This window comes from Triturus cristatus, chromosome 12, assembly GCF_964204655.1.
Source record: "Triturus cristatus chromosome 12, aTriCri1.1, whole genome shotgun sequence".
NCBI classification, from domain to species: Eukaryota; Metazoa; Chordata; class Amphibia; order Caudata; family Salamandridae; genus Triturus; species Triturus cristatus.
Window position 1 is genome coordinate 55,609,914 of NC_140595.1, and position 14,919 is coordinate 55,624,832.

A 14,919-nucleotide genomic window follows, 5' to 3' on the forward strand; every position below is an offset into this window, starting at 1 on the left:
GACGGGTGCAGGGGTGCCTTTTGATGTCAGGAAATCTTACCCTCTGTTGATCACGGTTGGGGGGGTGGTCCCTGGTTCTGAGGCTGCAGGCGTCGTCAGGAGCGTTGAGGTGGGTCCTTGGGTGCCGGATTCGGGGTCACAGTCGCCGGGGGGACGTCCTCTGGGTCTTTGTCCACTCCGGCACAGGTCAGGCTTGGCGGGTGCAGAGTGTGCAGGGTTCGCGGTTCCGGGCTGATGCCAGGGGTTAGAAACTTGCTTTGTGCAGAGCCACTGCTCGTGGGAGTCCCAGGTGCTCAGTCACAAGGTAGCCAGGTCCTCCGGGGTTTGTGAGGTTGCTGGCCGCAGGAGGTGCCGGGATTTAGCAGGAGCAGGTTTGAGGGTAGACAGGCCGGTAGGGCTGGGGCCAAAGCAGTGCGTGCCTTCCTCTTCTTAGCAGCTGCACGGCAGGTCTTTCTTGTTCTTCTTTGCTAGTTTAGAATCTGGAATCTGAGGAAGGAAGGTTCTGGGTGCCCCTAAATACTAAATTTAGGGGCGTTACAAGTAGGTAAAGGGCAGGGACCACTTGGTCCCTGTCCTGGGGTGGGTACACCCCCTATCCTGCCACTCTCCTGTGGGAGGGGGGCAGAAGCCAAGTCCTGATTGGGTAGGGCTCCCCATCTTCAAGATGGCGAGAGCCCGGAGATGTGCTTCACCTCGCCTCCCCCACCTGAGGGGTGGGGTTGGCAGTGGTGGCACATCCCCTGTCCTTACTTGGAGTTTCCGGCCAGTCTTCCCGCCAGAGTGGGGGGTCAGAACCGGTGGGGGCCAGTTGCTGAGTACAGCAAGTGGCCTTAAAAAGCTCACAAGGGCGGCATGCCTTTGAAGCTTCCCCCTTCCAATCCTGGGGGAGGAGACCTAGCACCTCGCCCAGGATGTGCATTGTTGCAGGCCCAGGAGAGCGGGGGGCTCTCCACCCAGGGGTCCAGCAACATGTCTGCTGTGTGGCAGCCTAGGCAGCCTCTCAGAACAGACGTGGATTGTAGGTTAGGTTTCAGGGGGCATCTCTAAGATGCCCTCTGTAGTGCTTTGTACATTAAATCCCACACTGGCATCAGTGCGGGTTTAATGTACTGAGAAGTCTGATACCAAACCTCAGTCTTCAGGGTTGCCATTATGGTGCTGTGGAGTTTGTGTTTGACGAGCTCCTAGCACCATATACTCTTAAATGGCAGCACTGCACTTACAGTGCCCAGGAATGGACCCGGGTACTGTAGGGGCACAGGGCTCATGCTCCTGTGCCCACACCACTGGCATAGGGCACCCAGCTAGAGGGGTGGCTGATGTATGCCAGGGCAGTGTAGGTTGTGGGCATGGCACATGGGGATGTGTGCCATGTTGACTCTTTGTTTTGTCTTGTACCCATACACTCAGTCTCCAAGGGCAGAGTGTGTGAGTTAGGGTACAGGGCCTCTAAGGGTGGCACAAATAGTGCTGCAGGCCTTAGAGGCCTTCCCTGGTCACAAGACCCTGGGCACCTATGGTACCATTTACCAGGGGCTGACATGTGGCCAGGGTTGCCAATTTGGGATTTAGGTTTTATGGGAAGGAACATAGGCCCTGGGCACCTGATTGGCAGGAGTCCAGGGCACATTCAGTCAAAGTACATTCAGCAATTCAGCAAACCATGCAAGAAAGATGGCACTTTCTCACACGGTCCACTTTCACTTTATCGCTTGTTTATTTAATTAATTTGCCGCAAAGGGCTGAAAGGGAGTTTTTCTACTCACTAACAAGCATTTGCAACGCAATAGGTCTCGCATTTACGCGAGTTTAAGCTGTTGACATTGCAAATAACAATGCCTTTTATTATTGTTTTCATTTTTAAAACATAAATAAAAGGCACTGTCATTTACAATGCCAATAGCTTAAACTCGCGTAAATGCGAGACCTATTGCATTGCAAATGCTTGTTTATATTTGAAGTTTACCTTTGGAGCGGTTTGTTTTCTGCTAAAAGTTATTTAACAGTGACAGTTGGTTTAATTGGCTTTGTTAAACTAAATACTTCCTCACATTGATATATATACTTTAGAATCACATTTGTGGAAATATAAAATGTAAACCAGGATTCTACTACTTACAAGCATCACAGAAAATATAATGATACAGAGTCTATTTTAAACTGAGCACAAAACATTGTAGAACTGTTTGAGACAACAGACAACACATTTCAGACACAGGAAGGTGGTTGGAAGGATGTGCATTAGCTACATGCATCCAACTAAATTATGAATACGATACATTATTGGATTACCTCACTCGAGCTACAAGAACACTTACTGAAGATGGAAGACCTGGAGGCACTTTCCTAACCTTCTTGGGCTGTGCATCTGTGAAAAAAAACAGAAAATACATCAAATTCAGTAATAAGGATACTGAATAAAAGTTAACTCAAGAGTCAAACCGCACATTACAGGAACCAGTAAAGCATAGAAGCAACCAAGACTCAACACATTCAATGGCACAACTGTAACAAGGGTCCAGTACTATCGATGCAATCACTGAATGGGTAGATAATTTGACAACTAAGCTAGGCTCAAACTTCAGCTATGCTTCACTTCATAAAAGTAAAAATCCCTAAATCCAAATTTTCCACCAGGCGAAAAAACAGTCTTACTAATGTAGCCTTTACTGAGGTTGAGGGTTCCTTCGAATGTTGGTCCCCAAGTCAATGGTGACTCACGGAGTGGGGCCCCAGGAGGCTTAAGAAGAAAATGTGTCCTCCAGACATTCACATAACTAGCCTCACTTTACTGCTGAATCTCAAACTCCTTCATTAATGCAGGAAATTAAGAATCCTGCGGACACCAAAGCCTACAAGAAAATATTTGTTTTATTGCTGGTTGGTCAACAGAGTGCCTAATACCACTGCTTCTTAAAGCACCTTCCCGACTTCTCCCCCCAAAAATAGGTATGCCCTCTGGTTTCTTTGAGGGCCATTCTCTTAAAACGCCTTACAAGAGAGCATGGACGCAGAATTAGGATTCTTTCAACCATAATCTCTCAAAAGAGCTCAGCAATTTAAAATATTCAATCAAAATTATATCTAATAGTATTTCTAGCGCCTATAATCGGCAAAAGGAAAATGCTACTTACCCAGTATGCATCTGTTCTTGGAATGTAGAGCTATAGAATCTCAAGCTTATGCATAGATTGCCATCTAGTGTTGGGTACAGATGTTTGCACTTTGTTTTTCTTCGAAGTCTTCTTAGTCACGAGGTAGGTGACTCCTCCTTTCCGTGATAGTACGCATGGTCATCGACTACATCTTCAGATTGTTCCCCGCAGAGGGTGAGAATGGAGTAGTAGTAAAGAAAAGAGATGGCCATGTGTAAGTATGTATAGTATAAAGAGAAGTACAGCCATTACAGGTACCCGGGGAGGTGGGTGGGCGCATGAGACTATAGCTCTACATGCCAAGAACAGATGCATACTGGGTAAGTAGCATTTTCCGTTCAAGGCATGCGAGCTGTAGATCACATGCTTATGCATAGACTATACAGCAGTCTTCCCTAAGCAGTGGCTAACCTGTAACTGATGAAGTAGTCAGAAACAGCGTTTTAAGAACTGCTTGGCCCACATTAACCTGCTGTCTGGCTAACACAGCTACACAATAGTGTTTGGTGAATGTGTGTGGTGTGGACCATGTTGCAGCTTTGCCTATGTCAGTAATAGGGATGTTGCCTAAAAAAAGCCATGGTAGCTCCTAGTTTACGATTGGAATGTGCTCTAGGAGGTACAGTTAGAGTCCTTTTGGCTTTTGCGTAGCAAATCTGGATACATTTAATGATCCACCTAGCAAAACCGGATTTGGATATGGGATTGCCCTTGTGAGGTGGTGTGAAAGCAACAAAAAGTTGTCTGATCTTACAAAAAGATTTGGTCCTTTCAATATAATACAACAGTGCTCTTCCAACATCTACGGTGTGTAGAGCTCTTTCTGCCACAGAGTCAGGTTGAGGGAAGAACACCGGTAATTCAACCGACTGTTTAATGTGAAATGCAGATACTACCTTAGGTAGGAATTTGGGATTGGTGCGAATAACTACTTTATCTTTGTGTAGCTGGAAAAAGGGTTCTTCTATTGTTAGTGCCTGAAGTTCACCCACTCTCCTCAATGAAGTGATTGCAATGAGGAAAGCCGTTTTTCAAGTAACAAACTGTAGCTCAGATTTGTGCTAAGGCTCAAATGGTGGGGCCATTAACCTTGTGAGGACTATATCAAGATTCCACACTGGGGCAGGTGGAAGTCTTGGGGGTATAATTCTTTTCAATCCTTCCATAAATGCTTTGATTACAAGCACTCTGAAGAGTGATAAATGTTGCCTATTTTGAAGATAGGCTGCAATTGTAGCGAGATGCAGTCTAATGGATGTATAGGCCAATGATGACTGCTGTAAGTGTAACAGGTAGTAGATAATGTTTTGTATGGAAGCATACAAAGGGTTGACGGTATTGTTACTGCAATAGGTAACAAACTGCTTCCATTTGGCTGCATAGCAAGCTCTTGTGGTAGGCTTTCTAGCTTCCTTGATAATGTTCATACAGTCTGGCGGAAGGTTCAGATAACCAAACTATGACTTTAGGAGCCAGATTGCGAGGTTCAATTGTTTGGGGTCTGGGTGTTTGATTTCTCCATGGCTCTGTGAGTGAAGACTGGGAGTTAAATGTAATTTTTGATGTGGTACCAGAGAGATTTCCAACAGGGTTGTGAACCAGGGTTGACGTGCCCATGTTTGAGCCACTAGTATTAGCGTGATGGATGTTTGCCTGAGTTTCCGAACCACTGATGGAATGAGTGGGAGAGGCGGAAAAAGGTAGGCAAATATCCCTGACCAGTTCATCCATAGAGCATTACCTTTGGACAACGGGTGTGGATACCTGGAGGAGAAGCTTTGGCATTTTGCATTTTAGGGTGTTGCGAACAGGTCTATGTGAGGGACTCCCCAGGCTTGGGAGGATGGGTGGGTGGAGAACTTGAGCCTGAAGTTCTCACTCGTGTATTTGATACCTCTGCCTGCTGAGGAGGTCCGCAATCTGATTGTTGGTTCCTGGGAGGTATTCCACCAGCAGATAAATGTTGTGGTGAATAGCCCACCTCCAGATGTCTTGGGTCAAGTTGGACAGTTGGAGAGAGTATGTCTTCCCTGTTTTTGTATGTAAAACATAGCTGTCATTTTGTCGGTTCGGACTAATACAGCTTTTCCAGACAGGTGATCTTGAAAGGCTTTGAGAGCTAGAAAGATTGCCATGAGCTCTAAATGATTGATGTGGAGTTACTTTGTGCACTGTGTTGTTGAAGATGAGCTCCCCAGCCAGTGAGAGTCGCGTCCGCTGTTAATACGGTCTGTGGAACCGGGTCTATGAACGGCCGTCCTTTTGACAGGTTTTGGGTGTTCCACCACTGCAGAGAGCAAGGAGTACGGCCGCTTACAAACACTAGATCGGTAAATAGACCGTGTGACTGGTTCCACTGACTGGCTAAGCATTCTTGAAGTGGACGCATGTGTAATCTGGAGTGGGCAACGATCACGATGCAAGATGCCATCATTCCCAACAGTAGCATAAACACTTGAGCTGGAAATGATTGAGTGGCTTGAAATTTGAGAATTAGCACCTGAATGTTTCAAATTCTGGCTGCATTAGGAAACGCTAGAGCTTTTTGAGTATCCAGAGTGGCTCCTAGGTAATTCTGAATTTTGTTTGCCTGAAGATGTGATTTTAACACATTGACTGAAAATCCTAGCTGGTGAAGCAGCTGAATGGTTACGGAAGTGTGCTTGCGGCATTGTTGGTAAGTGCTGGCTTTGAGGAGCCAGACGTCCAGATAGGGGAAGACATGTATGCTTTGTCTTCTGAGATCTGCCGCTACTACTGCCAGACATTTTGTGAAAACTCTGGGGGCTGTGGTGACTCCGAATGGGAGGACTTTGAATCGGTAGTGTTGACCTGCTACCACAAAACTGAGAAATTTGCGTGAGCCGGATGGATTGGAATATGGAAGTAGGCGCCCTTTAGACCTAGAGTAGAAAGAAAGTGGCGCTTTTGCAAAAGAGGTAGTACCTGTTGAAGTGTTACCAAGTGGAAATGGTCTGACTGTATGTAAAAATGTAGTTCTCCGAGATCTAATATGGGTCTGAGAGAGCCGTCCTTTTTTGGGAATTAGGAAGTAAAAGAAGTAGACGCCCGACCCTTCATGTTGTGGTGGCACGGGCTCTATAGCTTGTTTTAGTAGTAGGGATTGTACCTCGTTTGATGAGGTATAGGTGATCCGGTGAAAGTTTGTGTGGTGTTAAATGGTCGGGGGGGGGGGGGGGGGGGGAAGAACTATGAGCAAGTCACTGCTTTGTATTGGAGGAGAGGTATGTGTATTGGAACCTCTAACCCAGCCCTTGCCGTTTTTTACTCTATAATTGCCTCTAAAGAAGGTTTTGGAAGCTGAGGTTTGGTTATTGCCCTTATATGTGGACGCAGTGTCCGTGGAAGTATTTATTGTATCCTGCTTGATAAAAGGGTGGCCGAAAGGAACCATGACCTTGTGGAGACTGAAGGGGTCCCATGGATTTAGCCACTTCGGTATCCTTCATTTTGTCAAGTGAATAGTCTATCACCGGCCTAAAAAGGTGTTCCTTATCAAAGGGTGCATTATTGAGGTTTGAACCTCTGGTTTAAACCCTTATATGCACAGCCAGGCGTGTCTTCTTAAAAGATAAGTACTTTAACCACTCTAGCAGATGTATCAGCAGCATCAAGGGAACATCTAATTTGATTATTAGAAATTTATTGTCCCTCACGTACCAGGTCTGGTGCTTTAGCTCTGTGTTCTTGGGGTAGAAACTGAAAGGGTTGTTGCATTTCATCCCAGTGCGCGCGGTCATATCTTGCTAGCAACACTTGAGTGTTACATATACGCCAGAAGTTAGCAGCCTGGCAGGATATCTTTTCCCTGAAGCATTAAGGAGTTTTCACTCCTTATCTGGGGGTGGTGAGAGTCTGGGAGTTTGCTCTTTTACATGCAATAGAAACTACTAATGAGTCTAAGGGTAGGTGTCCTCTTATGTAGTCTGGTTCCAATGGGGCAGGCTTGTATTTTTTATCTACGCTAGGGGTAAGGATACGTGCTCTGACAGGATCCTTAAAGATGTCATCTACATGTCTGGTCATTCCTTTCAACATGGGCAACATGTGTGTAGCTTTCTGTGTGATATTTAATGTCTCAAAAAGGAAGTCCTCTTCAAGGGATTCGTTATGGAGTTGGACCCCCATGGTAATTAGCAGCCCTGCATAGTAGTTCAATATAGCCTACACTGTCATCTGGTTGAGAGGGCCTGGTAGGATATTGGTCCGGATCGTTGTCAGTGGGCGAGTCAGTGTTATAGTCATCCCACTCATCTGTAGGTCCAGGCTGATTGTCATCATCATCCTCCCCATCACCCTGATTGTCAAGTGTATGTGGTGGTGAGTGCTTAGGTGAAGTTGGCACAGGCAGAGACTGGGGTAAAGGTGGTGAAAGAAAAGGAGGAGGGGAAGGATTTGTCCCAACAGTTCTCTTCTTTAATGGAATGTGGTATTCCTCTTCTGTAGTAGCACCCCTCTTTAAAGTCACTTTGGTGGTAATATGTTCAGTTTTTGGATGTATGACCAGAATTTTTTACAAGACCTTTCTAGAGCAGCTGAAACCTACCATGAAGAGGGTGTATAATCACTGTGCGGAGCCTGGGATGGTCTCACAATCCATGGCGGAAGCCAACATAATAGTCATCCCAAAGGAGGGCAAGGACCACTTGTCACCCAAGAACTACAGATCCATATCCCTTATTAATGTGGATTGCAAGATATACGCAAAAATCCTAGCAGCCAGACTAAGTACCGTCCTACCCAACCTAATAAGCAACTCCCAGGTGGGTTTCCGAAGGACACGGATGTCAAACGACAACACCAGACTTATCTGCCACATACTGGAGCATACGGCCAAAAAAGCAGAACCAGCGGTAGCTATTACCCTCGATGCCGAGAAGGCCTTCGACAGAGTGTCATGGTCCTTCCTGGAGCAATGCATGCAATCCTTCAATTTGGGAGAAGAATATATACGAAAGGTGATGGCTCTCTATGGGGACCCAAGGGCCTGTATTGTCATTAATGGGTCACTCTCCGAGCCACTTACACTACAACGTGGCACTAGACAGGGCTGCCCACTGTCCCCCTCGCTCTTTCTGCTGGCATTGGAACCCCCGATTAGCGACATCAAGGAAAATACAAAATAAAAGGGGTCGATATAAACTGCGTTCAAATAAAACTTGCCGCATACACGGATGACATTCTAATTGTAACGGAGCAACCAAAGACCTCAATTGAGACCCTGATAGACACCATAGAGGTATACTCCGGACACTCCGGATACAAGCTCAACAGGGAGAAATCAGAATGCAAACCCATGAACATCCACTGCACTAGGGACACCCTAGGGGGATCAGGCCTAGCCTGGCAAACAGGTTTTATCAAATATCTAGGTATACACTTATGAAGCAACCTCATCAACACACTCTGACACAATGAGAAGCTGTTGCTAGAATAAATAAAGAACCCCTTGAAGGCCTGGTCCCCAAAATTCATACTTGGTGGGGCAGAGTTTAAACGATCAAAAATGATGATCACCCCAATGATTAACTACCTTATCAGCATGCTCCCACTCCTACTCACAGATTACTTCCACCATAAAGTAGACATCCTGATCACTAAAATCCTATGGCGAGGGAAGAAGGCAAGGATAAGCATTAAAAAACTAAGAATGGAGAAAAAATTGGGAGGGGTAAACCTAGCAGACTTTAGAATCTTCTAAATAGTATTTCTGGCAAAGCAAGGGTCTTACTAGATATCCCCTCCGAATAGATATACACCGGTGTGGCTACAAGCCGAGAGAGCCATACGGAACCATTTAAACTCAATGGCGCTGTTAACCGCTAATAAACATCCTCACGCCTCCAGGTCCATCTTCAAAAACCCCAAAATTGCCCTACTAAGAATAGATAAGGAAATGGAGAATAGCATTAAAGGCTCTAAGCTGGAGTCACTCTGGGCCAACAGCAAGATCCGCTATAAGGGGAAAAGCCTAGTCTTGGACACATGGATAGAGAAAGGTATTTTCCACCCAGACCACCTAGAAGGGGGATATCCCACCACTTTTGCCGAACTGAAATCTAGACATGACTTAACAGACATTGAGTTCTACAACTTTCTGAAAATCAAAACAGCCCTATCCAAAGCTAAACTATAGCCAGCTAAACCGTCTATCTCACAGTACATGGCAAAAATCAACAGACTAGGACACCAGGTATCACACCTCTACAAACTTTTACGCCCAAAATCCACCAAACTTACCGATAAGACAATCAAGTACTGGGTAAAACAAAGCAATAGAACACTTAATGAACAGGAACTGGCAATATTATGGACCGCTGCCTCCCCGGTACTCTCACAAACTAAATTCTGGCTACTCCATAAGGCTTTCTGGACCCCTGCACGCTTATTCTCACTAGGCCTCTGGGAAGATGCACTATGCTGGAACCGCAGCAAGGAAAAGGGGGACCTAGCACACCTTATCTACCATTGCCCAACACAAAACATTCTGGGAGAAAATCTTTGGTTTCATAAATAAAGCAATGGGCTGCACACTAACCTGAATTTTCCTCTCTCGCCACCGCATTCATAAACACAGAACTAAGATCAGAACAGGACAAAGACCTACTAGACCTGCTGCTGACCACAGCAGTAAAAATGGTCCTCGCCAACTGGAAGGACACAAGTAAGACATCATACAGAGGCTGGGTCAACTGGGTTACACATCTCAGGGGGGCGGATAACATTGCCCTACAGAACTCACCCTGGAGGCCAGCAACCAGGGGGATGTGGAAGTCACTCAACACGTACCTAGACTCTTACGAACCCCCATGAAACCATTTCCTCTCGGCGACACCCCCCCCCCTCAGTGGGCGGTGGGACGAGAAGATAGTGCGCTACTACCATGGCCCTACGGGGAGACGGGTGGGCTGACTCGACTACCAATCTCGCCACAAGCAACCCAGCGGGGTGACTGCTTTGTCACGCAACTAAGTCTAATTAGGCTCATTATTACAGAACCTTTCTTGTATCCTCCTTTCACCTCTTTCTCTTCTGCTTCTTTCTTTCACCCTTTGCCTAATTTTCAGCAAGTCAAGTCAGAGGGGATTAGCTAAACACATATTTCAAAGTGCCTGTAAACACTGCTCTACTACTACATTTGGCTAACCTTGTAACAGAAATGCTAATGTACTTGCTTATAAAATTAATAACATACTTTGAAATTAAAAAAATAAAAAAAATGGTATTCCATCACATGAAAACGCCTATCTTGACCCTAGGACAATTCTCCAACTCCCACCTATCACCGATCTCACTGCTGTGACCAAGATTATAGTCACCAATCCCTTGAATCCTAAAACCTCTTCCTTCAATCTTATTTTTTTTTCCCCAACCAGATTTTATTGGAGTTTAAAGACAAGTACATTACACACATTAAACGTTCATCCTTCACGTCTTCTCTTGCACTGTTACACATTTGTAGCATTGGTATCATCCTCTGGCTTGTTGAGATTAATAGTCCCATTAAACAAAACATAACATTCCCCCCTCCCCCCTTGAGTTGCGTGTGATAGACAGTCACATTCTGTGTGTGATGGCATGTTCGCATGAATCATTCGTCCATTTCAGCGGGTGTCAACATGCTTGGTGGTGCCCTATTTAGTGTTTCCCTCAGCCATTCCCTTGTTCCGGTGCTGCGGGTTGTGGAGAGCTCGCCCTACTATCACTATCCTGCTGTCTAGCTAGTAGTTCATTCACTAGTCCATCCCACGCTTTGGCTCTATCTAATTTGCCTATCCCCCGGTAGGCTTCCCTAAGCAATAACCTGCCTTCCGCCCCGCCCATTTCTCTAGTTCTGCTGTCCAGGAGGTAATCTTGGGTCTTCCAATTTCTGTCTCTCTTTTAGCTAGTACATAAGCCAGGTCTTGGAACTTCCCAGTCTTATTCTTGGCCGTATGGGGGAACCATCCTAACAGGAAGTGCTCTGGGGTGAGCAGGAGGTTCTTGTCAGTGAGTTCGCCACTACTTGTCTTACTTCCTCCCAAAAGAATTGAAGCGTGGGGCAGTTCCAGAACATGTGGAGTATGTGTGCCTCATTTTCCCCGCATCGTGGACATGCTGTTGTATCCGTGCCGAAGTATCTCCTGATTCTGGACGGCGTAAGATACGCCCTATGCAAGACATAGAAATTAATCAATTTAAATCTCGCGTTTCTGGATACCTTTGGGGTACGCTCCAGGATCCTATCCCACTCCACCTCTGGTATCTGTTTTCCTAAATCTTCCTCCCACTGTAATCGCAAGCACTCTAGCGGCTGCTGTATGTCGTGCTTCACGGTCTTGTAAAGGCATGAAACTGTTTTGATCCTCCCCGCATATAGCGCCACATATCTGCACCCTGTTAGTGCCCGCAGCTCAGCGTCTCCCCTCCCCAGTGACGTCCGATCCCACGCACAAGGGCCCTATGCTTCAGGAAGTGACCTCCCAGCAGATCATACACAGTCCGTAGCTCTTCAAATGGTAGCAGCGCAGAATCCAGGTATAGGTCTCCCACCACTTTCAGTCCTGCCTCCACCCAGTCCTCTAGCCCTGCCCAGTACTCTCCCTGTGGCAGATAGCGCAGCAGCGCGATGGGTATGTCTGGAGAATAGGGGGGTCTTGACGCCTACTCGCCTCAAGTACCTGGCCCAGCATCGCACCACCACCCTGGTCTCCATTGTGTATTCGGATGTGTCCCGCCGCACTTGAAGTAGTACTATTGCGAGGGCTGCGGTGTCTGGTGCAGCCAAACACTGCTCTCGCCCCGGGTCTCGATCTGCCGACAGCCATTGAATCAGCCAGTACAGTTGAGCAGCTATATAATAGCCCTCAAAGTCAGGGACGGCTAAGCCCCCTTACGCTGTAGAGCGCCGTAGGGAGGTCGATGCTACTCACCAACGACCTGCCCCCAGAGGAACGACGTGATGGCTGAGTCAAGCTCTTTGAATTCGGCCCGCGGGATCCACACCAGGAGGGCCCCAAAAAGGTACAGTAGGCGAGGGAGTGCTATAATCTTCAGGACAGCTAACGCCCGTCCGGCTACAAACAGCTGCAGCGTTCCCCAAAAGTCCATTGCAGACTTCACTGATCTGATCGCTCTTACCACGTTGCCTTCTAGTAGTTCTGCCGACCCATGGTATATTTTGACTCCGATGGATGGTAGACAGCAGGGCTCCCATTTCAGGAGTTCCACCTCGGGTATCGGGGGTGGGGGGTGGGGGGGGGGGTGGGGGGGGGGATGCTTTCGGCGAGATAGGCTATAAGCTAGATTTTCGCCAGTTGACTTGGAGGCCAGTTACAGTACCAAATCGGGCTAGCATGTTTCTTGCTCCTCTTAGCTCATCCGCCGTGTTATTGAGGAATAGCAAGAGGTCATCCGCATATAGAGCTATAAAATGATGCCCAGCGTCTGTCCTCAGGCCACTAAAATCCTGTTCACTTCGGGCCCTGCACGCCAGCGCTTCCATGGCAAGGGCAAACAGGAGCAGTGAGAGGGGGCATCCCTGCCTCGTGCCTCTCTCTACTTTCTGCCTGGGTGAGATGGTCTTACCAGTGCGCACCCGGGCTGTAGGAGACGTATATAGTAAATCGTACCCAGTCTAGAAAACCTCCCCCCAATCCCATTTTAGTGAGGACATCATAAAGACAGTGCCACGCCAGGCTGTCAAAGGCCTTTTCAATGTCTACTGCGAACACTGCTGCATTTTGCTTGTCGTACCCGCCGGAGCCCGTAATAGTAAGGAGTCGTCTGATGTTCATGGCGTGTTACGCCCTGGGATGAACCCTGCCTGGTCTGCGTGAGCTAGACCTGGCATGTGGGGGAGGAGGCACGTCGCGATTTTGTAATTCATGTTTAACATGAATAGAGGCCTGCAGGCCGTGTAATCGTGTGGCTCTTTCCCAGGTTTGGGTACTGGTACGATAAGGGCCTCTCTAGCACTCTCCGGCAGAACTCCCGCCTCCCGGGCCTCCTGGTACATCATAACCAGTTGGGGCCCCAGCTCTTCCGAGTAAGTTGCGTAGAACTCAGCCAGTAGACCGTCCGTGCCAGGGTCTTATTCCTAGCCATACTTCCGATGGCAACTCGCACCTCTTGCTGTGTGATATCCATGCCCATTTCCTCCACCTCCTCTGGAGTTAGCCACGCCATCCAAAGGTCCGCAATATATTCCTGTGCATCTGTGGAATCGTCCGCTCGCGAGCTCCTGTAAAGCTTTGCGTAGTAGCGGGCAAAGGTTTCGTGAATCGCTGCCTGTGCATAGTGCCTGACGCCCTCCTCGTCCTCAATTTCAACTAGAGGTGAACTCCTGCTCACTGGATTCGCCAGCCATGCTAGGAGCGATCCTGACTTGTCTCGCTCAGCGTGGGTGCACTCCAAATATTTTTTATAGTCAAAACAGCGAAGTCTGTCTGTTTTGCTACTTCCTCCTTGGCCTTTAGTAGTGCCTGTTGCAGTACAGGCATCCTGGTCTCTTGAGTTCCAGTTTCCTGCGAGCCGTCTCTTCCCTCTCCACTTCTTCCAGGAGGAACCGCCTGACCCCCGTGGTACGCGTTATACACTGCCCCCTCAGGACCACATTGAAGGCATCCCACTCTGCATTCGTGGAGGAGGCTGTCCCCTCATTGGCCCTAAAATAGTGTGTTATTTCCCTCCTGATCTCATCCTGGAAAACCTGGTCCTCTAGGGTGTCGGGGGGAGACGCCGGAACCCCGCTCCACCCCCCCACCAACAGTCCCGGTACCTTACTGCTGGGACAGTGGCATCCCGTTCCGCTCGAGGCTTGCACCGGAGAGGGTTCTGCTCTTCCCTGCTAGGTGAAGTCATTCGCTGTCTGCAGTGTGACCTCCAGGAGCACCACGCTTGGTGCTTTGGACTCGCTGGATCCGTGCTCCGAGCCCGAGTCCGCTGCTGTCTCACTGTCCTCAGGGGAGGCATGATCCCTTTCCTTGCCGCAGATCAGCGCCACCACCTGCATTGCGTTCTGGCGTTCGAGCTGTGTTTCTGGCTGTGTCGGCGCCAGATTCTCCCTCATGGATCTCCATTTCTTAGAGCGGTTCTCTTCGCCTCCTTTGCTCTGGCTCTCCTAGCGGTGCCATCTCGTGTTTCTCCAGCCAGTCAGCTACCTCCTGTTGAGACATGAAGAACTCTGTGCCCTTTCCTGTGACGACTCGTAGTGTAGCCGGGTATTGCGTCACATACTTGGAGTTTAGCTGCCGTAGCCTCTGCTTCACTTCCCAGTAAGATCGTCTTTGACGCCGTACCTCCCTGGAAAAATCAGGGAAGATTCGCACCACCGAGTAGTCCACTTCTATGTCTCCTTTGAGGCGCGCTTGGGTCAGGATAGGGTCTCTATCCCTAAAGTGTAACAGTTTCACTATCACCACTCGTGCGGTGCTCCAGGTATAGGGGGTTTTGCCAGGACTCAGTGCGACCTCTCTAGGGCGGAGAAGTTCGACAATCCGTCCAACACTGCTTCTTCCCGCAGCCATCTCTCCAAGTAGGCTATCATACTGCGGCCTTCAGTTTTCTCCAGCATGCCGATGATTCTGAAGGTACTTCTCCACGATCTGTTTCGGTGTCTTCGGCTCGATATTCCAATGTTTTCACTTTCGTATCGAGCGTTGTAAGGCGGTGTTTCATGGTTACTATGTCCGGCATGGTTTCAGAGATTTCACCCTCCATTGTCTTGACACGGTCCGCTAGCTTTTTGTTGTCGTCCCAGAGT

At 48.0% G+C, this 14,919-nt stretch overlaps 1 protein-coding gene across 5 annotated transcripts in view; it reads right to left on the reverse strand.

Annotated features, from left to right (window-relative positions):
- The window catches only part of TCF3 (transcription factor 3), a 662,804-nt gene that overhangs the window by 402,120 nt on the left and 245,765 nt on the right, over positions 1–14,919 (reverse strand). For all 5 annotated transcript variants that reach the window (XM_085639184.1, XM_085639188.1, XM_085639183.1 and 2 more), the window contains exon 8: positions 2,319–2,368. In XM_085639184.1, coding sequence (XP_085495310.1) covers positions 2,319–2,368 — 50 coding nt within the window. The remainder of the gene's footprint in view (positions 1–2,318; positions 2,369–14,919) is intronic.